The sequence below is a fragment of the Muntiacus reevesi genome, chromosome 2, assembly GCF_963930625.1.
Source record: "Muntiacus reevesi chromosome 2, mMunRee1.1, whole genome shotgun sequence".
Lineage (NCBI taxonomy): Eukaryota > Metazoa > Chordata > Mammalia > Artiodactyla > Cervidae > Muntiacus > Muntiacus reevesi.
In genome coordinates this window covers 9,406,832-9,428,348 of record NC_089250.1, presented here as the reverse complement: position 1 = coordinate 9,428,348, position 21,517 = coordinate 9,406,832, and the positions used below count along the sequence as shown (strand labels likewise).

Below are 21,517 nucleotides of genomic sequence, written 5' to 3'. Positions count from 1 at the left end.
CTTAAGGTTACGGGCTGAAAGGATTCTCCTTGAGAATTTCGAGGACTTTCTCCCGAATTTGAAGAGCCAGTCATTTTGTCTCTTACAGTCATTTTTCTTGTCTAAGTTCCTGTCTCCTGAGATCTCAATCTTCTTATGTTGAAACAGAGGAATACAGCCACCTGTCCTCCTTCTCCTTAGACTGTCTCAGGGGTCATAGGAGCTCCTGAGCCCAGAAAGGCTTCGCACAAATACCTGCAGACCCAACAGCCAGGTTCAAGGCCCCCAGGATGCTCCCTCAGACCCTGCCCTTCCCCAGGCTGAGCCCTCCACACGCTGGCCTTGCTGCCTGTTCACATCCTTTACTGAGCCTGGGTACCACACACCTTCCCTACTTTCCTTGTTCTCAGACTTGCCTTTCCTTCCAGATTCCATACCTGAAAGGGGAATGGCTGTGAGATGGGAGCGGCCACACCATGTAACAACGTCCCTCTGACCTCCCAGGTTTTTGCTTGGATGAGCTGTAGAGCACGAGGTCTTCCCTATGAGCAGACTATCATTTCATCCAGAAGCTCCCAAGTTGAAAGGAAAAACCCAGCAGAAGCTACTTCAATTCCAGCTTCTACCAAGGTTATTCCAGGGACTTAAGTACTTTTCCTTATAGCCAGAGCCGACCCTGAAATCATATTACAGGTCACACATGAATCATGTTAATATAATGACCTTCTTCAAAAGTGTCTAAAGTGAAGTAGCATGTAGCAGCACTTTATATTTCATCCCCTCCCCTCCTTAATGCAGTGTATTGATTGAGGTACCAGGCTAAAACTCTAAGATAATTGACTGAGTTCTTGCTGAATTGCCCTGTATTGCTGTAGGGAGTGTGTTTCGCCTTTCAGAACTCATTAACACAGCCAACAGACCATATTAGCCTGTGTTTTTGGTTCAAAAGATTAATAATGTTTAGTGGTTGACTTTTGAAATGGTGTTGAATTTTAAAGATTGGCCTGTGTGTGTATCTGAGTTTGCAGCAGGAGTCTTCCAGCTAAATGCTTGGCTGGGAATGGACCTCTCGCATGGGCTGACCCATCTGAGACAGTATGTCTGAAAGCCTCCCAGGACAGACCTTGTCCTAAGAGAGGCATCCTGGGCAGATGCCCTGAGCCCACTGCGGCCCCCACCCCCAGAACCTGCGTGTTGTAAGTGGGAGGTTTCCTCTTATTCTTGACGGACACCTGCCGACACCCCAGGGGCGTTGATGGCAAACAGTAGGAAACAACTGTGGTCCTGGTGAGCAAGTGGGCTTGGAAATGGACAGACCTAGAGCTCTCCTGCTTCTGCCCCGGGTTTCTTAAGCAAACTCTTGAAATGCTCCATGGCACCAGCTCTGCATTCTGGGAGAGGCTTGCCCCAGACGACCCTGCATCCCTGCAGGCTCCACGTGGTATCTTGACGAGCTCTTTAGCTACAGGAGCCCATCCCAGAAGATGAAGAGGAAGAGACCTCTAGCCCTCTGCCCTGAGTCAGCCAGATGACCCATCCCCAAAGAATGGGGAGGTATTTTTTCAGAAGGGAAGCTGAATGTCGTCTGGGAGGCGGAACAGAAGAAGGGCGGTCGAGAAATGACCAGTGCCCAGCAAGGCGCTATAAGGAAGGTCTCGAATGTGAGCAGAGGTGCCTAGCCTCTGTGGAGAAGGGTAGAAATGTCAGCGGAAGGGGGCCTCTGTCCCAGGTTTGTGGGGAGTGTTCACTCTAGGCAGCCCTGCGCCCCCGTCCCCGTGAGAACACCGTCAGGCCAGCAGAGGCAGCATCTGGCCCAGGCAGTACTAGATGCTATGGCATTTATTAAGCCCAGGCAGCCGAGACTCCCAGTGCCATCAGCCCGGCCCAGTGAGATGGCAGCACCCGGAGAGCAGGGTCAGGCCGAGAAGGGGAGGCTGGCGGACGCTGCGGACGGAGCCCGGGGACTGAGACCCGTCTCTGGACTTGGGAGAGCTGGTGTGAGTCCTCACACTCCCACGCTCTGTCACCTTTAGGACGGTACTTAATGCCTCCTGGACTGCAGGTTTTTTTCTCTGAGAAGTTGGAGATAATAATAGACTCTGCCTCATACACTGTTGTGATCTTTAAATGAAATAGACCATTAAACATTCTCACTGTGCCTGGAGCATTGCAGGCTGTTGATCAATGGCCTGTCTGTGAGAAGAACGAGGCGATCGCTGGCCAGCCTGGTGTGTGCACGTGGGGGACGTTCCCAAGGAGCTCAGGGGTGTCGGCAAGTATGAGTTAAAGGACAGAAAGAACCCCTTTGCAGAGAAGGCGTCAGGAGCCTGGTGCGGGGCATTTTGGCAATCTGTGTGCCTCTCATCCTTCCGCTGATCTCTTGGCCTCCTCTTTTTGAAAGCTCATGGTCCCTTACAGGATTTTGTTTTTGTTCTGTGGGGAAGGGGGCAGTTTTTAAAACCACAAGCCATTTAACATTTTGTTTGGAGCAGACCCATGGGGGCCCATGAGCAGACCCATGGGGGCCCATGTCTCCCAGTGACTTCTGCCTCCCCCCACCCCACTCAAGGCCCCTGTGCAGATTGACTTAAAAAATAGATACATAAGTACACACACACACACACACACACGCATGCCCACACACACACACACACACACACACACGCGCATACGCGCATGCCCACAACCTGTAGAAGAAAGACAGTTTCTGAAATCAAGGTGCTGTGCATCAGTACTGAAGTATGCCGTAAAGACTTGTCATCTAAATTTGATTTTCTAAAAGCATTGATAAGAAAACACCTTATACTACAGTGTCAGTCCAAGCAGCTAAAAGAAACCTAGATAAATGTCTAACATATCTGTTGTTCTTAGACCTTTTTTTGCCAACTTTGAAAGCAGCTCATGGTCCTCCTGGAGAAGGCAGTGGCACCCCACTCCAGTGCTCTTGCCTGGAAAATCCCATGGACGGAGGAGCCTGGTGGGCTGCAGTCCATGGGGTCGCTAAGAGTCAGACACACTTGAGCGGCTTCACTTTCACTTTCCACTTTCATGCATTGGAGACGGAAATGGCAACCCACTCCAGTGTTCTTGCCTGGAGAATCCCAGAGATGGGGGAGCCTGGTGGGCTGCCGTCTATGGGGTCACACAGAGTCGGACACGACTGAAGTGACTTAGCAGCAGCATGGTCCTCCATCCCCAGCGTGGTGTGTGGTTCCCCTCTTTCCCTCCTCTTCTCTCCCCCTCCCCGTCCCCCAGCTGGCCCCTTGCCTCTCTTTGGGCTCCATCTCCTCTCAGTCCCTCCCATCTCCTCGGTTGCTCACTCTCAAGACATCCCCAGACCCCCTCCTGCCCTGCATTCCATTTCCTGATTTGCAGTCTTACTGAAAGAAGATTGGGTTTCATCTGACTTTCCGAGGCAGGGCTGGAATGTCTCCCAACCATGGCAGGTGCAGCCAGCATTCTCAGCAGCCCTGATCTGGGGTGTCTCACAGAGCACAAACTTGGAGGTGGCCTCCTCCAACCCCACCAACAGGGCAGCCTGGTATCCTGCGGGCCTTCTGTGATCCCTAATAGCTGCTAAAGCTGAAGCTCCAATACTTCGGCTACCTGATTTGCAGAGCTGACTCATTGGAAAAGACCCTGATGCTGGGAAAGACTGGGGGCAGGAGGGGGAGGGGGTGACGGAGGATGAGATGGTTGGATGGCATCTCCATGAGTTGAGCAAGCACAGGGAGATAATGGAGGACAGGGAAGCCTGGTGTGCTGCAGTCCATGGGGTTGCAGAGAGTTGGACATGCCTTAGCGACTGAACAGCAACAGTGGCTACAGAGATTGAAATTTGTCTGCTTTTCTGATTTTCATGGAGAAGAAGCCATGTGAAAGAAACAGAAATTGGATATCGGGTTTCACAGATCCTCCTCCTACTTTGCCCTTCTGACCCTGATAAGCACATAAGCTCCCGGCGTCTTTGAGTTTTGTAAAAAGTAAACTGCCCTGGGGAGGTGGCTCAGTTCCTGGACTCATTTTCACATACCAGGGAGGGTGGGGGTGTCTTTGGACCCAACATTAGAGAGAGAGCTTTGACAGGAAGCACTTTAATTTTCTCCCTTTGGCCACAGGTGCTGTGGAAAATTCTAGGAGCACAGGCAGCAGAATTTATTAATATGAATGTGTGTACTTAAGTATGTATTTTATATATAATTCAGATGTATATTGATATACATGCAGTAGCAGAATTCTAGTACGTTAGACTGAGGCCTCAAGTCCTAAGGGGGAGCTTCTTTATTGAAGGAATAGTAATAAACTTGATTGACCCAACACTGTTATACAGAGGTCGATTTCATTACTGAAAAGGTCAGACAAAAGAACCAAACCCATCGCCACTCCATACCCCTCCACCTCAGTAAGTGGGTGAATGGGGCACATGGAATACTACGCAGCAGTGACAAGGGAACAGACCACAGCACACCCACCCAGGTGCACAAGTCTCACAAGCGTCACATCAGGTGGGAACCAGACACAGAAGAGTGCGCCCTGTGGGATCCCATCGGTATCAAGTTCAAAGCCTGGCAAAACAGATCAGTGGCTCAGGAAGCCAGAGTGTGGATGGAGTGTGGGGACGGCTGCCAGGGCTCTAAAAAACGTGATGTTTTTAGCCCAGTGCTCAGCACACCCGTGCGTTCATTTTTTGAAAACTCATTTAGCTGTACATTCATGATGGATGCTGCTTTCTCTCTGTACATTTCAGTTTTTAAAAATGAACTCATCAATATTAGTCATCAGGGTTGCTTGTAAGCACTTTCCCCCCAACTCAGCAGTGTCCCAGGACCATGGGGGATTACAGAGAATGAGATGCTGTCTGTGACCCCAGGCACTTTCTGCAATTTTAGTTCTTTCTAGTGTCCCCTGTCCCAGCCCTGGGCCTTTGGGTTCGTCACTCACCAGAAAGGATTTGCTCAGCCCACTGCAAGTCTGTGGCTCTGGACACAGCCAACCAAGGCCACGCGTCACCTCTTCACTTCAGAGCATGCTGAGGTTTCCACAAAGAACACTTCCTACTCACAGCCTTTCTTTGACCAAGGAAGTGGTCTAAGAAGAGGGAGCCAAGGCCACCTGATTCTGCTGAGCAGAGACTCATCACAGAGAAAAGGCTCTTCCATAATGTTGAGAATCAGTTGGATCAGATCCCTCTCTCAGGAGGTTTCATCGAGGCATGCTGACGCATTCATTGTAAGGAAAGCCATCACTAGCAGCTGCTTCCTTGCTCTCTCTTTACGGGGCTTCCTCGGGTGGGGAAGCGGGATCTCCAGACCCCTCTCTTTGCATTTTATTTCTGGCTTTTATTGTTCTTCTCTTTTCAGTATCCTTCAGGCTTTCTTGGCCCTTTAAAGGGCCCCTGCTTCGTGAACTGATGATGACAAATGTTGATAACGTCATCTGTTCCCTTCTGTCTGGTCAGAAAGCATCTGGAAGGCAGGCGGTGTGGACATTAGTCTACACTCCAGCCTGGCCGTGGGGGCGTGGGCTGCAGGGAGCAGCTGAGGGGACGGCCCGGGTCCTGCCTCACCCCGCGGAGGGGTGCCGCCACAGCTCACACGCGGGGGGCCCCGGTCCCCCTCCTGCCAGATGCGTATTTCACAGTAACCATGTTTGTTGGACCTCAGGTTCCTCTCGGTCGATGTTACCAGCTTTTCTGCCCCCAGAAAAGTCAAGGCTGTTGTCTTTGCTTCTTTGATGCAAACAAGTCCTGGAGCAAGGTGTCCATTTTCTAGCAATTGGTTTTGACACCTTCTTACCTTGACCTGCTTTTTGTTTAGAGAGCCTTTCTTGAGCGATTACCATGAGATCAGGAAGTTAAGAATATTGAACACGGGAAACAGCCTGAGTTAAAAATCCTTGCTCTCAAGTCTCCTCTCTGGATTACTAGCCTTGCTTGCCAGATAATGGGTGTTACAGTAATTAAAAGAAAAGAAAGAGGTAGGTATAGGCAGAGCATGAAGATAACCTACAGTTGGGTGACGCAGGACCCCTTTGGGTGTGGTCCGAACGCCTGTCACCTTGCTTTGCTGCTGGTTTCATAGACATCTCCGCGTGTCAGCACTCTGCAGGTCCTGCCTTGGGAGAGTACTCAGCCACTGGGCATCAGTTATACTTCCGTAAAACACAAAGAGTTAGGTGGTAGATTTTTAGAAACTATAAATTACCGTATGGGTATTAATTATTAGTAGTCTCTGTTACTGTTTTTAAGAAAGTAGCTAAGAAATTTTCCTTGAGCAGAATGTCTTCTTTCAGAGCTAAGTTTGAGGTGGGCTATATTCATTCAGCCAGCTGAATTTGGCTTCCCCCAGGCCACAGGTTCGTTATCTGTGTCACTACTGACATTTGGGGTAAATATTTCTTTGCACAGAGGCTTGTAGGATGTTGAGCATTGTAGGATGTTAGCTGCATCCCTGGCCTCTACCTGTTAGATACATGCCCACCCCCCACCATGAAAATGTCTATGGGGCAGATCACCCCTGCTTGGGAACCGCTGTTCTAGACCATGTTTCATAGACAGAATTGTTCTGTTACTCAGAATCCATGATTACTGTGTTTAATTTCTGAGTTTGTGATAGGATTTTTATTTTTTAAACAAGCTGAGAGAGTAATAAAGATTCAGGCCTAAAACCAGCCCCCCTGCACCCCATTTTCAATTATAGGTAACCTTTGCCATACCGGAACTGTATGAAATATTTCTTCATGTTCTCTTTTCCGTTAACACATCTTGCTGGTGCCCATGTCTGATTTCAGCCCCAGCATCTCGGGTCTTGGACTCAGAGCAGCTTTGTGAGTTTGGTGCCAGAAAAGTAGGCCAGTGCTGCCACAGACGTGTGCAAAGGTTGGGGTGGGGGGTGAGCACGGGGTTCAGAGCAAATTAATCTCAGCAAGAGCTTCCTTTACTGGTTGGTCTGTACATGTTGGTGTTTGCAGTGGACCCTCTTGCCCACAGTGTATAAGAAGGCAAAGCAGAGAGAGCCTGTACCACTCAACACGTTATTGACTAAGGACATATTAGTGCCAGAGATGTTAGTTTCTGCAAAAATCCCCCGGTCAACAAGAGTAAAAATGTGCATTTAGCATCGTGCAGACCATGAGCAGTTTTGTTCTCCTTCCTCATGGTGGTCTTCCTATTAGTGAGTTGGGCAGGGGGGTCGTGACTCGGCAGGCTGCAGTCCATAGTGTTGCAAAGAGTCAGACACAACTGAAGTGACTCAGCACATGTGATTTGGCTGAAAAAGCGGGGTATTAACTACCGGCACGATGCTGGAAAGCAGACCCCACCCCCAGCGCCCGCTGCCCAGCGTTCCCCAGGCCTGTCTGCAGACATGTCCTATGAGTTCAGAACCAAGAAGCATCAGCCGCACGCTGGGCGCCGTGGCTGCTCCCCAGGTGGGTCCCACGTGGGGAAGGCATCAGAGGAGGGTCCCTGCGCCGTTTCTGACAGTGGCAGCCCCTCCATGCCAGCAGGCACTCTCCCCACCGCCTCCTCCCTGCCGGTGCCTTGACCATGTCTTTGCCTCTCGTCTCTTCCCAGCGGTACCTCAGGGACTTCTTCAGCGTGATGCTCCAGTCGGCCACGTCCCCGCTGCATATCGACAAGGTGGGGCTGACGCTGTCCAAACACACGGTGTGCGAGTTCTCGCCGTTCTTCAAGAAGGGCGTCTTCGACTACAGCAGCCACGGGACGGGGTAGGGCTGGAGATGGAAGCCCGCCGCACAGTGCCTTCTGGTCCGAGCAGCCCCCCCGCCGGGGGCCTGGGCCCCCCGCTGCTGCCTCCGAGTGCCTGAGCAGAGCCGGGGCCGCGCTGGCCACGGTGACCTTGGGGGCGGCTGCCCCCGCCCGTCAGGGTGAATGTGGCCTTCTCATTGTGTGCAGGGTCTGTCCCGGAGGCTCCTTCACCGTGGGCCCCTGGAGCCAGCCTGGGGCTTCCCTGGTGGGTGCCCGGTCAGACCTCCCCAGTAACTTTCATCTGGTTTCCCCTTTCACCAGAATACTCTTATTTTTTTTTCAATATCCCTTCCATGTGGCTGGCTGTATCCCAAGAAAAGCATTTTAAATTATTTCACTGTATTTTCCTTTTTCCCCATTTGAGTCTGAACTTTTTGTATAATCCCTAAGCACCGATGTTTACACAGAATTTCACATTCTGCAAAAGGGATTTTCAGTCCAATCATGACTGGAGTCTTCCATGCTTGACACATTGGATGTAGGTTACATCAGCTTCTATAAATCCATTGAAATAGGATATTCGTTTAATCTTGAATATTCAAGAAGTTTTTACCAAATGGCTGTCGTGCACGTTCGAGCTTTCTCTGCTAAGCACAAAACCAGCTCCTCGTTGAATGCATATTTTTAAACATTTTGTTCACATTTTTGTTACTGAATCTACTGAATCTCAAGCTGCAAGACTAGAATTTACTGTAGTTTATTAATGATCCCTTAAATCACTCAGGACTTAATGTAGCATCGCACATCCATGTACAAGTAAAACTGCTTTGTTTTACTAAAAAGAAAAATTTGAGAAGAAGAAAAGATATATATGGTATATATTGAAATGTATATAAGTCTACCTATAGATTTCTATATGTACACACTCCTGTATGATAGTTATATCAAAATATATAATTATTCACATGAAATTTATTAAAGGTATTTGCTTTTTCAAGATTTAAATGGAGCTGCTATCAATATTAAATGAAGTTATGGAATCCACCCTGTAACTTAGTTTATTTTAAGCTTATGACATGATCATTCTTCCTGGTCTGTTTAAAAATTTATCTAATGTGCTTGGAAAGATACACAATGTGTAATTTAGCATTCGTTTTGTAGAAGATGGGCTTACAGTAATGATTGAAGTCACAAATGAATGGGTAACAAAACAGACCTGCATTCAGTCTTCTAGAAGATGACTGTGCAACAGAGCTCTCCAGTCTGAAAAATATATATTCAAAGATGCAATTATCCTGATAAGGGGGAAATTATTATTGTACTAATTAGATATCAGAGTTTAGCATGAAAAAAAATGAGGGCTTTTTTTTTTTTTTTTAATTGCTGCAGGAAGACTTCATATTGAGTGCTTGTTGTGATTATAGGCAGAGGTTAGGGGTAATTACTGCTAGGAAATTTAAACCTAGAGATTAAAGGATAAAAACTAAGAGATGATATCAGGTTGGCCAAAAAGTTCATTTGGGTTTTTATGCATGATGTCCCCTTTTTGCTGAGTAAACTAAATGGTTTTCGTCAACTGACCAGGTCATCTGTCTCCTACCGTTTTGGACCCGTACCGGACGCCAACCTCGTGGCAGGTGACTCCCTGGGATCACACAGGGGACATAACAGTTTGACGAGAATAAGTAAACGTGTGTTTGTAGGAAGCACAGGAATCAGACGATGCTTTGATTCCAGTCCTAACCTAAGGTGTCAAGTTGAGGGTTGAAATCCTGGTCGGTGCTGGGCAAAGCTGGCTGTAACACATGGGCATCATTTCACTTCTCTGAACCTCAGTCCCCATCTGAAAATGACACTGTTGCACAGGGTGACCTCTAGGTTCTGACCTAGCCCAGGGTGACAGGCAGGGAGACTGTCACCAATGCATGGATGCAGATTTGTAATCGGACTCAAGCTGCGTCTTAATCTGAGTAAACCTTGGAGGAATGCTGGCAAGCCAGTGGAAAGTCTCCTCTAAACAAATAATGGAATCCCTTTCTGGGATGAAGAAAAGACCCATGACAGAGATATCTGTCTCTGGTGATAAAATTGAAGCTTCGTTAATTTGGCCTAATTCAAAGGAATAAAAGAAGGCCAGCAAGTATGTGTCTTAGTACTTTCAAGCGTGTCAGGTAATAGGTGTGCTGCCCTGACCGCTGAAGGCAGTTCAGGGTGAACTGCCATCAACTCATAAACGCCTTTGTAGTTAGCTGGACAAAGCTAAGGCACTTCAACAGAATCCTTTATTTAGGCTGTTTCAGCATGTCCTCCAAGGTCCTGCTTACACACTAAAATGTGTGCACCAAACGTGTGTAACCACAGGTAGTAGAGTGCCCTTCAGCCTGAGTCCCAGCCAGACCTTGTTGTTTCTAAGCCGGAAAAATTCTATTTCAGCCTTGTAATTAACTTAGTCATGTGATACGAGGTCACGCTGCCTCCTTAATGATGGACATCTAGAAGATTCCTGGCCCACACGGTAGAGACGCTCTGAAGATTCATGAACCAGACCACTGGGTACTTCTGTTTGTTTGTTGGCAGGAAGAGCTCAATCTGTTCCCAACTCAGAACTCTAGACAGCGTCTTTCAGAATCTGAACAGAAGCCTCCAGAAGCTTTCAGAGCCTAGCGCATCCACGAACTGGAAATGTAGCTGCTGCAGCAATGCAGTCCCAGCCCCAGAGCTGGGCCGTGTTGCTGATCTGGGGTCAACTTTTGCATACAGCACCCCCCTCCCCCGCCATCTCCGCAGATGCATCTCCTAGCACACGGCCGTGCCTGGCCCACTGCTGCCTCCAGCTTGCTCCTGGAGACGGAGAGCTGCGTGGCATCGTGACGCGGCTGCTTAATAACTCAGTCTGCGCCCACCACAGGCGTTGCTCATCCCTCCGAGAACACGCAGGTAACAGCTCAAGCCTGACATGAGAGACAATATTCAGTGATATCCTGCTTTCAAAGGGTGCTGTTGGAAAGAGGTTTTGAAATTGACCCAGTTTTACATTGCCTAAAACGGCGCCTGGAGGTTTCATGAGTCCAGAGTTGAACGTGTCTGCTGCGTGAGAACTTGTTCGTCCCGTGTTCCTACACAGACTGCAGGGGTGGTCCACACTTTGTTCCTGGAAAAGCGTAAGGAAAGCCAGGTAAAATAGCTCCATAGCCAGATCCAGTGCTTCCATTATATGTACATAACCACAGCAGGTGTTTATGTTTTGGAAAAACTATAAAGAAAGACCATTCATCTGAGGAGACTCATTCTTGACAGATTTAGACCATATACCCTTCTTTGTACAACAGCGCTCTTCCCACCAGTGAAAACAGGAACTGACTGTTGACTTTTTTCTTTGATTTAGAGTGCTTTTTCTGATGCTAATATAGTAGGTGGAAAATTATTCTCAGATGATGCTCATGTTTTTCAATTTTGCGCATACAGAGTTATTTCCAAGTTGAAACAAATCTACCTGATTCTTAACTGCGGATTTCTAAAGCATCATATTTGAGATTGATCCCGTGGTGGTACCTGAGAGCTAGCAGGGCGGAGTTGGAATTGGTCGGGCTGATGCCTGCAGAAGCCTTCTGCTTTAGGGAATCCAGTAGAACTAGTCACATGTGAAATAGTGGGAGGGACATAAAGGCAGTTGATGGACCCGAAGGGGTTCCAGGATGTGAGTTTACCCTTGTTCCCTCCAGATAGCGTTTGCACACACTTGTAACTGTGGACTTACAGACAGCTGAGTTCTAGCTTCTGAGGCTATCCCCTGCCTTTTTAACAGGGTCTGCGCTCTGTGCATCTCTTGCTGAATGACTAAATACAAAATATCCTTTAAAAACTTTTATCGGAGTATGGTTGTTTTACAGTGTTGTGTTTCTGCTGCACTGCCAAGTGAATTGGCTAGAGGTGCGTGTATATACCCCCTCCGTTTGGGATTGCTTTTGCATTTAGGTCACCGCGGAGCATTGAGTTCCCTGTGCAAAATAGTAGGTTCTCCTTAGTTCTCTATTTTACACACAGTATCAATAGTGTATATGTGTCAGTCCCAGCCTCCCAGCTCACTTCACCTGCTTTCTCCCCTTGGTGTCCATGCGTTTGTTCTCTCATCCGCGTCTCCATTTCTGCCTTGCAGATAGGTTCATCTGTGCCATTTTTCTAGACTCCTCTTATTAAATGCATGTTAATGTATGATGTTCGTTCTTCTCTTTCTGACTGACTTCACTCCATATGACACTCTCCAGGTCCATCCACATCTCTGCAAAAGGCACAGTTTTGTTCCTTTTTATAGCTGAGTAATATTTCATTGTGTATATGTGCCACATCTTTATCTATCGATGGACATTTAGTTTGCTGCCATATCCTGGCTATTGTAAATAGTGTTGCAGGGAACATTGGTGTGCATGTATCTTTTGGAATTATGGTCTGGTTTTCTCCAAGTATATGTCCAGGAGTGAGATTGCTCAGTCAAAAATGGTAGCTCTATTTTTAGTTTTTTAAGGAGCTTCCACACTGTCCTCCATATGTACCCCTTCACATTCTCACCAACAGTGTAAGAGGATTCTCTTTTCTCCATACCTTCTCCAGCATTTATTGTTTGTACATTTTTTGATAATGGCCATCCTGAGTGGTGTGAGGTAAAATATCCTTCCTTTAACTGTACTCATGTGGTAGGTCTGTATTTGGAAACAAGGAGACTTTTTTCCTAAGTTACCTCTGCCAAAATTGATTCTTGTAGGAATTTGAGATTCATCAGTTTGGTTTTGTTCCTGCTGCCTTGCTGGAAAGGCAGACTCTTCCCTGTTCAGAGAGAGACACGTGGATATGTTGAAAACCAAGAGGTGCACTGGTGCACGGTCGGAAATGCACGGAGGAAGACGCGCCAGCAGAAAGCCGTGCCAGGCCAGCATCACGAAGCTCTTGGGCACCATTAAGGCAGGTCGCCAGGAAGAGAAACCATTCTCTAGAATTTAAATCCAGATTGAAAAATATTGTTAAACATCTTCACTGTTCGAAAGCAGAGTTATTTTCCTCCAAGAATCAGGAATCCTTTTACACAGTTAATATTTGCAGAAGTTTCTGTATCTTTCCGGTAGCGACTCAAGTTGTGCCTGAGAGCTGCTGGCTGAAGAACAGCTGGGGGTCAGCCGGCACTGAGGCTCCTTCTCTGCCAGGCAGAGCAGAGGGAGGGAGAGAGTGGAACACAGCTGCTTTTCAAAGCATCAGGGAACCATCTTCAGAGAAAGGAATCACAGTGAACAAGAATGCCAATTTGTGGTGATTAAGAGCTTCTTGAATATTTGCACTTTGCTTAATTCCAAACGCTGTGAGCTTTTCTCTCCCAGACACACCCAGAAGCCTTGGAGAAGGAGGGGGTGGTTTCTGTCATTTATGACTTCTTCTCCTATGGTGTTTTGAGCCCTGATTTCAATGGATTTAATAAGAAAAGTTGGTTCACAGAGGACACAGGCCTTCCGTTGCAGAGGAATCTCAAGATGCTGGCTCTTTATCATCTGTAAGTGATGGATGGGGAAGATCAAGTTTACATTCCTAAGGGATTTCCCATGCCTTCAGACACAGGGCGGACTTAGCGTCTGGAGTGGAGGACCCGCCTGAAGAGCTGGTGGTCCCCTGCCTCTCTTTCTAGGGGACGTGCTGCCGTGTCTGCAGCTGATCAGAAACTGGTGCCAGCCAGGCCAGCCCCATTGCACTATCACTGCCTGTCCCCGTCCCATCAGCACATGGGGTGAGCCCCTCTCTGGGTGTCGGTCCCTCCGCTGCCTTGTACCCTTCGGGCGCTGGGACGAGGCGGGGACAGACAGGAGGGAGGTGAGCCTGGGATAGCCCATAAGGCAGGCGCTTGCCTTATTAGAAGTCACCAGTATACACTCGAGTCCCAGCTGCCACCCCAGTCCCTTTGTGCAGCAGGAGGGTAAGGGAGGGTCAGCCCAAAGTCTGGCCCTTCTGGTGACCCTGCCGGCCACATGCTCTGTCGGTGGCCTGGCTGAGAGAGAGATGCACTGAACACCTCAGAGCTGGCTGCGCCTTCCTTGTTCTTGGTCCTCGGCGGACCAGCCTGCCCATCCCTGGCCCACCCGCCACTGGCCTGTCACGCAGCACAGACTCTTCTGTGTCCCTTTCTCTGTCCCGGCCAGGTCCCCCCACACAGGGGTGAGCCGCGTGGTCAAGGGCCTGCTCTCAAGCCACTCAGAGCCAGACTAGTCGTGGCAGTTCCATGACGTAAATTGGGATAAAAGAAAGACCAGGGTGGTGCTCGGGGAGAGTGTACTAGGGAAATTGGAGCCTGGGAGGCTCCGAGGCTCCCCTGAGCAGGTGACATGTGACCAGAGAGATGGCCCCCAGAGGAGAAGAAAGCTGCAGTGTGAAGGGTCTGCCAGAGGGAGACAGAGGCCAGGTCGGGGGCACCTGGGAGCTGCAGCCAGGATTCTGAAAATGGGATGATGCTCCCCATCAGCTCCCGCTGTTTCAGAAGGATATTCCTGGGGGAGGAAGATGAGCGCATGACAGCTAAGACGCAACATTTAAAGTCACGTGCAAGAACTTCCTGTTTGTAATAACCAAGGGGTAAGTCCAGGGCCCAGGCATACTGTCCTGTGCCATCAAGAGGCTGGTTGTCCTGCTTGTTGAACTTTGACCTTTGGCCTCTCGGGGTTCTGAGATTTCACAGCCTCTTGCCATCAAGTAGTGTGATTTCCATAGACCATCAGAAGCCCAGCTGGGAGTGGACTCCCCTGCCCTGCAGAGAGGCTGGCAGTAAAGCTCGTGTCCGCTCTTGAGCCACCACCTCCTCCTTGCTCTGTAAACAGAACAGGGTGCTGCACGTGGGCACAGCTGTCAGGAAGTCACATGCTAGTTGGGGGCTCAGTTTGCTCATAGTCATGCGCTGTGTCCTCTGTAAGCCTGGGGATGCCACCTGCAGCCCCACCGGGCCATCATGCCACCTCTCCACCTTCTGAGCCTGAACATGTTCATCCCAGCTTCCCATAAAGGAAAAGATTCATGTTAGATCGAACAGCCTAATACCCATCCCTTGGATGAACAGAATCACCCCTTTGCTGATGTAGAGAGCAGAAGCTTCTCAGCCACCTTGAGAATGTGGCTCAGTGAAAGGGGGCCAGTTTTTACCGATCGGGTGGCCTGTAGGCTGATACCGTAACCCAGAGCCTCCAGAACACGTCAGCCTAGTGGCTGCACCATCAGGTGCAGTTGATATGAGTCAACGCTGTCATTCACAAGGACTGTTGCCGTTAATGCATTCATTCTCTGGGCTGTGAACTGGTGTTTCTGCTGAGGGCAAGCAGAAAGGGTCCTCCTTGGTCCCCACTAGTAGGGGATGGACTACTGTTGTCTGTAACCAGTGAGCGCTTCAAACAGGCAAGAGGCCTTGAGGCCAGGGCACATGGTCAGCCCAGTAGCGGCTGGTGGGCTGTGTCTGCCTGACCACGCAGATCTCAGACAGCTGGGCCCAGGCACCTCTCCGATGCTGATGATGCCCCAGAGGGCAGCAGGAGAAGGGGGCAACCGAGGAAGAGATGATTAGATAGCATCATTGACTCAATGGACATGAGTTTGAGCACACTCCAGGAGATCGTGAAGGACAGGGAAGCCTGGCGTCCTGCAGTCCATGGGGTCGCAGAAAGTCAGACACGACTGAGCGACAATGACAACAACAAATGCCCTTCAGCTGTTTTGGCCCAAAGGCCTCCTTTCTCAGAGTCAGGGTGGGTAAGTGGCTGAGCAAGAGCTTCGGGTCTCTCCCCTTCCCCCAGCCTTGCAGTCTCCGCCCAGTGCCCTGTCATGGCAGAGCCTAACTGGGAGTAGCTGGCAGAGCAGAACGCTGTTTGCAGGGTCCCAGTCCCAGGGGCCCAGGGCAGATGGGGGTGGGCTCGGCCCTGGAGGTGAATGCTCGCTAAATGGGGTGCTTGAGTTCTTGCTCCAGTTGAAGCCTGGACCTGATACTCATCAGCTTCCAATTGATTCTTGGATAACAATCTAGAAACCATCCCACACAACCCATCCTGGGCCTCCTTGAGTTGCCATCTCTGGTACTTGCTGGGAGTTGATCATGGTCTCTGCCCTCCAGGAGCTCGCCTATGAAGGTAACATTTATTCCAGACCTTTACTGGGGGTCAAGAGACTGGATACTCCTCTCAGAGCAGCCACAACTGTGTGTCCCTGCGCAGTGCGACCCTCATAACATGGGAAATGACATCACAAGCATCCCCCACCTCACCTGGACTTTGTTACAGGCTCGTTTTCTGGAATTGGAAAGAACTATTCAAAGATTCAGGGAGCAAATTCCTAGAGATGGTGAAGGACAGGGAAGCCTGGCGTGTTGCAGTCCATGAGGTCACAAAGAGTCAGACATGACTGAGCGACTGAGCAACAAATTGAAAGACTGCTTGAGCAAGGCAAGGAACCGAAAACATCCTAGAACACCAGCCCTGAGCTAAAAGACTTGGTTTTTCTCTGTTCTTCGCTTATGGGACCGAGGAAATTGCTTTGGGAGTATTCGCTCTAATTCCATGGCCCCGTAAGGTAGAGCTACCATCTGGGTAGGACAGAGATGAAGATGTTTCTGGAGCATCTGGCAAGGGAGTTCCTTCGCTGTTGAGTAAATGCTCTGGTTTCTTGTCTTTTTGTAGCTGGTAGTCGTGCCCTTCCTAATCTGCGCTGGAGTCTCCTCTGTTCCCTGTGGACGCCCTGTTCACCCCTCCTGCCTCTGTGATCTGAAGTGCTGCTCACCTGAGAAATTACTTCTCTTTGTTTATCTCTTTGAGAGGTGAGATCAGCCATAACATTTCCAGGTACTGGGCCATGACATTGACTTTCAGATCCTGGAAATGGCTATTTTCCTGGATGTTCTGAACTTTAGGACCTGGAAACACTTGTTTCCTAAAGAGATTTAACAACCCATGAGCAAAGACCTGGGAGATAGACCTGGTTTCGTTTTTCCCAGCGTGTGGCGGGCTCAGTGATTGCTGTTCTAAAGTTGAGGCCATATCTGCTAAGTCAAGGAGTCAGAGCTCTCGTCCCCTCGGAGCTTTTCTGCTCACTTGCGCCAGGAGGTCCAGAAGGGAGATCAAAGGGAGGTGGGTGAGGTTGGGGTGCAGAGGGTCCTGTAGAAAAAGAATTCTCAAAGAGAATTGGCTCAAGGTTGGAAATAACTTGTGAATGGCCCAGAAAAGCCCTCTGGCTCTGGGGCTCAAACTTATTTCAGTAACATGATAAAACCCTCAAGCAATGAAATGAACATTTAATACTTGCTTACTTTCCTATCTCGCTCTCCAGCCAGCCCACAATGGCTGGGCTGGTGTTTGTCTGTCTTCCTGTCAAAATGAAGGCTGTTCTGGAAGCTCAAAGTACTTCATTTATGTTCGTTAAATTTCCTGGTATCAGTGACAGATGATCAGCTCATCGGTGTGGGGTTTGACAAGTGGTGGAGGATACATCTGATCACAAGGAAAGCATCGTCTTGCAGCCGTTCCAGAAGCATAGGTTGTAGCAGTCTCTGATTGCCGTTTGAGAAATAGGCTGTCAGAAACTTATCAGTGTAGACAAGCCCAAATCATCCCTGCAAATGCAAGGGAACTCTATTAAAAGTGAGGAAGTCTGAACACATCAAACATATTTTAGGAAATCTCTATATAACTAGCCATTGTCCACTTTGCAAAGAGGAAATGGCAAAATGCAGGTAATCCAGAAAATGCATTCAGACATTTGCAGGTTCGTCTTTCTCTTCCACTCCACTTGTAACAGAAGTCTCTAGTTCAGGGTCTCCTAATTTGCGTGGTGCCCCTTTGCCTTTTCTGGGAGCAGGAAGGGTCTCCCCAAGGCCTGAGAGGACATGCGGACTGAGAGTGCACGCACATGGGAATGGCCCCAGTAGAAGAATTATGAGCAGGGGGTGTATCTTTTGAGACGTGAGGAGTTGCTGCTTCCTGAAAACCCCTGCTACCCTAAAGTGAAAGTGTCAGTCGTGTCTGACTATTGGAGAGCCCGTAGAGTGTAACCCACAGGGTCCTCTATCCATGGGATTTCCCAGATAAAAGTACTGGAGTGGGCTGCCGTTCCCTTCTCCAGGGGATTTTCCCAACCCAGGGATCGAACCCACATCTCCTGCCTTGCAGGTGAATTCTTTAATCTGAGCCACCAGGGAAGCTCTATCCTAAGAGAAGTTGAAGGGCAGAGACAGACTCAACTTGAGGATATTTAAGCTTAAGCCTCTGACTTGCACAGGCTCCTTTCAAGGTGCCAGAGTTCTCCTGGGAGGAAACAGCAGCCCAGTCATTCATGGGATGGGAGTGGGAGTGGGTGATCTCTGCCTCTACCCCCACCCCCCACCGTTTAGGCATCACTCTTCACACCTGGGGGTCCTGTGGGCACTGTGGGCAGAGCTGGCAGGCTGCCTCCATCACCCACAGCAGCTGTAGGGAGGTGGCTGGGGGAGGGGAAGGGTGTAGCTGAGTTAGACTAGTATGCCAAGGCCAAGGCCCTAGGGACTGGTGTAGGGAGATCAAAGAGCTGGTGCTTTAGGCAAGAAGTGCTGCCCACGAGGTGTGGCATCTCCAGTAACAAGTGATGCCAAGGAAAGTCTATTCTCCCTACCCATGATGTTACATGACTATCTGATGCAGAAGTGATCCCCCCCCCAAAAAAGGCAGAAAAAATAGGGGCAGAAACAAGTATTATAGAACTGAGTCAAGCAATTAAACATTAATAATGATCTTTTAATATAATTAAGATTCCACCCAATGGTCCTGGCAGGGAAAAAATACAGGGAAGGAAGACGGATGTGAGGTTGTGAGGGTCTCAGGTGAAGAGAGGGCAGAAAGCGTTAGTCCCTCGGTCATGTCCGACTCTGCGACCCCATGGACTGCAGCCCACCAGGCTCCTCTGTCCTTGAAGTTCTCCAGGTAATAATACTGGAGTGGATTGCCATCCCTTTCTCCAGGGGATCTTCCCAACCCAGGGATCGAACCCTGGTCTCTCACATTGCACTTCTGAGCCCCCAGGGAAGCTGCAGGGAAGGTGGGGTTGGCCACAGAGGGGCAGTGGGGGGATGTTCTGGGGTGAGGGGACGTCTGTGTCCTCGTTGTGGGGGCGGCTACATGGTTACATGTGTTTGTCAGAGCTCACAAAGCTGTATGCAGTGAAGAGTGAATTTTCCCACGTGGGAACGAGGCCTCCCACGTGTTCCGTGATTTGGCCGGTAAACGGTGCCGACTCTATTCCGTACCGCGTGCGTTTCTGTTGCCTTTGTATCAGAGACAGCTTAGGAAGTCCAACAGGAGAAAATCAAGTGCGGCTATAGACTCCAAAGCCTCTTGGTGAGTTTAGGTCCCGGGGTCTGACGGGGCTGGAGACGCGGTTTGTCTGCGAGTCCGCCCCCCTGCCTGAGCCCAGCAGCGTGCAGACGGCAGGGGCCGTTCCATGGCTCATCCAGCAGGCGCTCGATAGAAGACGGCGGGCTGCTGGCTCACCACCCCCTCCAGCTCTGGAGCGCCCCCCTCTCCCCGCCTCCTTCCCTCCTCCTCCCCGCTCCGCCTTCTCCCGGTGTCTAGAATGCTTCCACCATCTCCAGGGCCAAAGACCAGCAGCCCAGCATGATTCTTACAGGAAAAGGATCCGGAAGGCTTTCTTCCCAGCCTCATAATTCTTCAGGACGGCTCCCCGTGGGGGGCTGTCAGAAGTCATCTGGGAACAGGAGAATTCCCGATGGCTCCCCGGGGTGTCTCGCCGGGGAGGGGTGGGCGGTGAGGGCTCAGGCTTCATCCCCGTTTCCACGGGAAAACGGGACACGGAACAGCTGCCCGGCAGCTTCAGTGCCTCTGTCCGACTCCCTGCTGTGAACCGAGGTCGGGGTTAAGGCTACATTCTCTGTTCACTGCTGGTTCCCCTGATTCAGCGCCCAGTACATTCAATGGAATTGAATTGAGTTGGTGTGTCTGGGGGCTGGGGCGTGCTGTGTGCTAGGTCGCCTTCAGTCCTGTCTCTTGGCGACCCCATGGACTGTAGCCCGCCAGGCTCCTCCGTCCATGGGATTCTCCCGGCAAGAACACTACCATGCCCTCCTCCAGGGGATCTTCCTGACCCAGGGATCGAACCCTCATTTCTTACATCTCTTGCGTAGGCAGGTGGATTCTTTACCTCCTGGGGGCTGGGTAGGATGGTGAATTTTCTGAAAGGATCCCTCAGGCTACTTCTGGAGATGGACAGGGTGGGGCGGGCAATGTAGAAGAGGTGAAAAAAGTAGGGGGACCGTGGGGGACAGGAACCTTAGCTGGGCAGCCTCAGTGGGGATGGAGAGCGGGGAGTGGGCATCCATGAAGGGGAACCAGGATTTGGTGGAGGAGCATCAAATGTGATTCCCAAAGAAAGCTGGTGAGAAAGCCCACTGCCTTCTGAAACAGCCCTGGCCCAAATCCCCTGGCCTTCTGGATTTGGGAGGGAAGGAAAAGCCACATTTGGGGTTGATGGACTTCCTTGCTCTGGCAGGAACAGACTGTGGATGCTACCCCAAATGCCCTGGGTGGAGAGTTGCTTCCAGCTCTGAAATGCGCTGGTGTTTCTTGTTCTAAGACCAAGAATAGTGGAACACGAAGGGGAGGTTTATAACCAGAGGCCCACACACACCCCAGATGCAACAGATGCCCACGTGTGTCTGTGGGACACGGAAGAAGGGAGACAGTTGGGTTTCCAGGAAGCTGGGAACAGCAAACGGCAGCCAGATACCCCAGCGTGGGGGACCGTCACGGCACACTGGAGTGTGAAATCAGGGTTCAGATGGAGAGGAGGGTGCAGTTTGGCAGAGGCCAGGGGGTGGAATCTCTAGCCGGAGGTCTGTGTGGGAGCTTGGGCAAAGGTGACCCAAAGCGTGTGTGACGTGAGGGTGAGTGTGCGCTGGGGCCTTAGTACAGTCTTACCCCTGCCCCCATTCATCCCGCACGGGTGACCCGCCATCAAAGCTAGATGCGGATCCACCATCCATCCTCCTCTGTCCCTCCAGCCCTCGGCAGACTCAGGTCTGGCCCGACCCCTGCAGCCTTCTTCCTCGCACCTCGCCCCTTTTGACTGTTTCCCCCACTGCTGCAGCCGGGGGCAGAAGGTACAGCCCAGGCCCCCATGCAGTCCCCAGCGCAGGAGCAGCCGAGGCAGCCTGGCGTGGCTCCAGTGAGCCCTGCTCATCTCACAAAGGGAATGCACACACCCTCGGGGCTGACTGAGGCCTGGGGTCCACAGGGCAGCGTTAGTGAAGGAGGACCGAGTCGGGAGGAGCCCCACAGGCACAGCCAAAGGCTGCTGTCCACAGTGGAAGTTCCTCCATCTCTCTCTCTTGCGTGCGTGTGTGGCTAAGATGCTCAGTCGTGTCCCACTCTTTGCGATCCTGTGGACTGTAGCCCACCAGGCTCCTCTGTCCACAGGACTCTCCAGGCAAGAACACTGGAGTGGGTTGCCATGCCCTCCTCCAGGGGATCTTCCCGACCCAGGGATCAAACCCACATCTCTTTTGTCTCCTGCACTGGCAGGCGGATTCTTCACCACCAGGGCTGCCTGGGAAGCCCCCCTCTCTTTTACTCTCTCTTGGAAATCTCAGTCCTGCTTCCACAGGTCCACCCAAATTGTCCAAGACAGTCTCCCTTACTTAAACTCAACTGAGGAGGTGTTTTAATTATATCTGCAAAATACTTTCACAGCAATCCCTGGGTAAGTGTTGGATGGGCTAACTGGGGACTGTAGCCTGACCATCAACCCCCATCAGAGAGGGCTGACCCACAGCTTAAAGCT

At 50.4% G+C, this 21,517-nt stretch overlaps 1 protein-coding gene across 3 annotated transcripts in view; it reads left to right on the top strand.

The window, feature by feature from the left end:
• Positions 1 to 9,952, top strand: part of KIF16B (kinesin family member 16B) — a 283,334-nt gene extending 273,382 nt beyond the window's left edge. The window contains exon 26 of one of the 3 annotated variants that reach the window (XM_065920888.1): positions 7,553 to 9,952. In XM_065920888.1, the coding sequence (XP_065776960.1) occupies positions 7,553 to 7,711 (159 nt within the window). In that variant the 3' untranslated portion in view covers positions 7,712 to 9,952. The remainder of the gene's footprint in view (positions 1 to 7,552) is intronic. The other 2 variants (XM_065920885.1, XM_065920886.1) reach the window with 2 other exon arrangements.
• Positions 9,953 to 21,517: the final 11,565 nt, after the last annotated feature.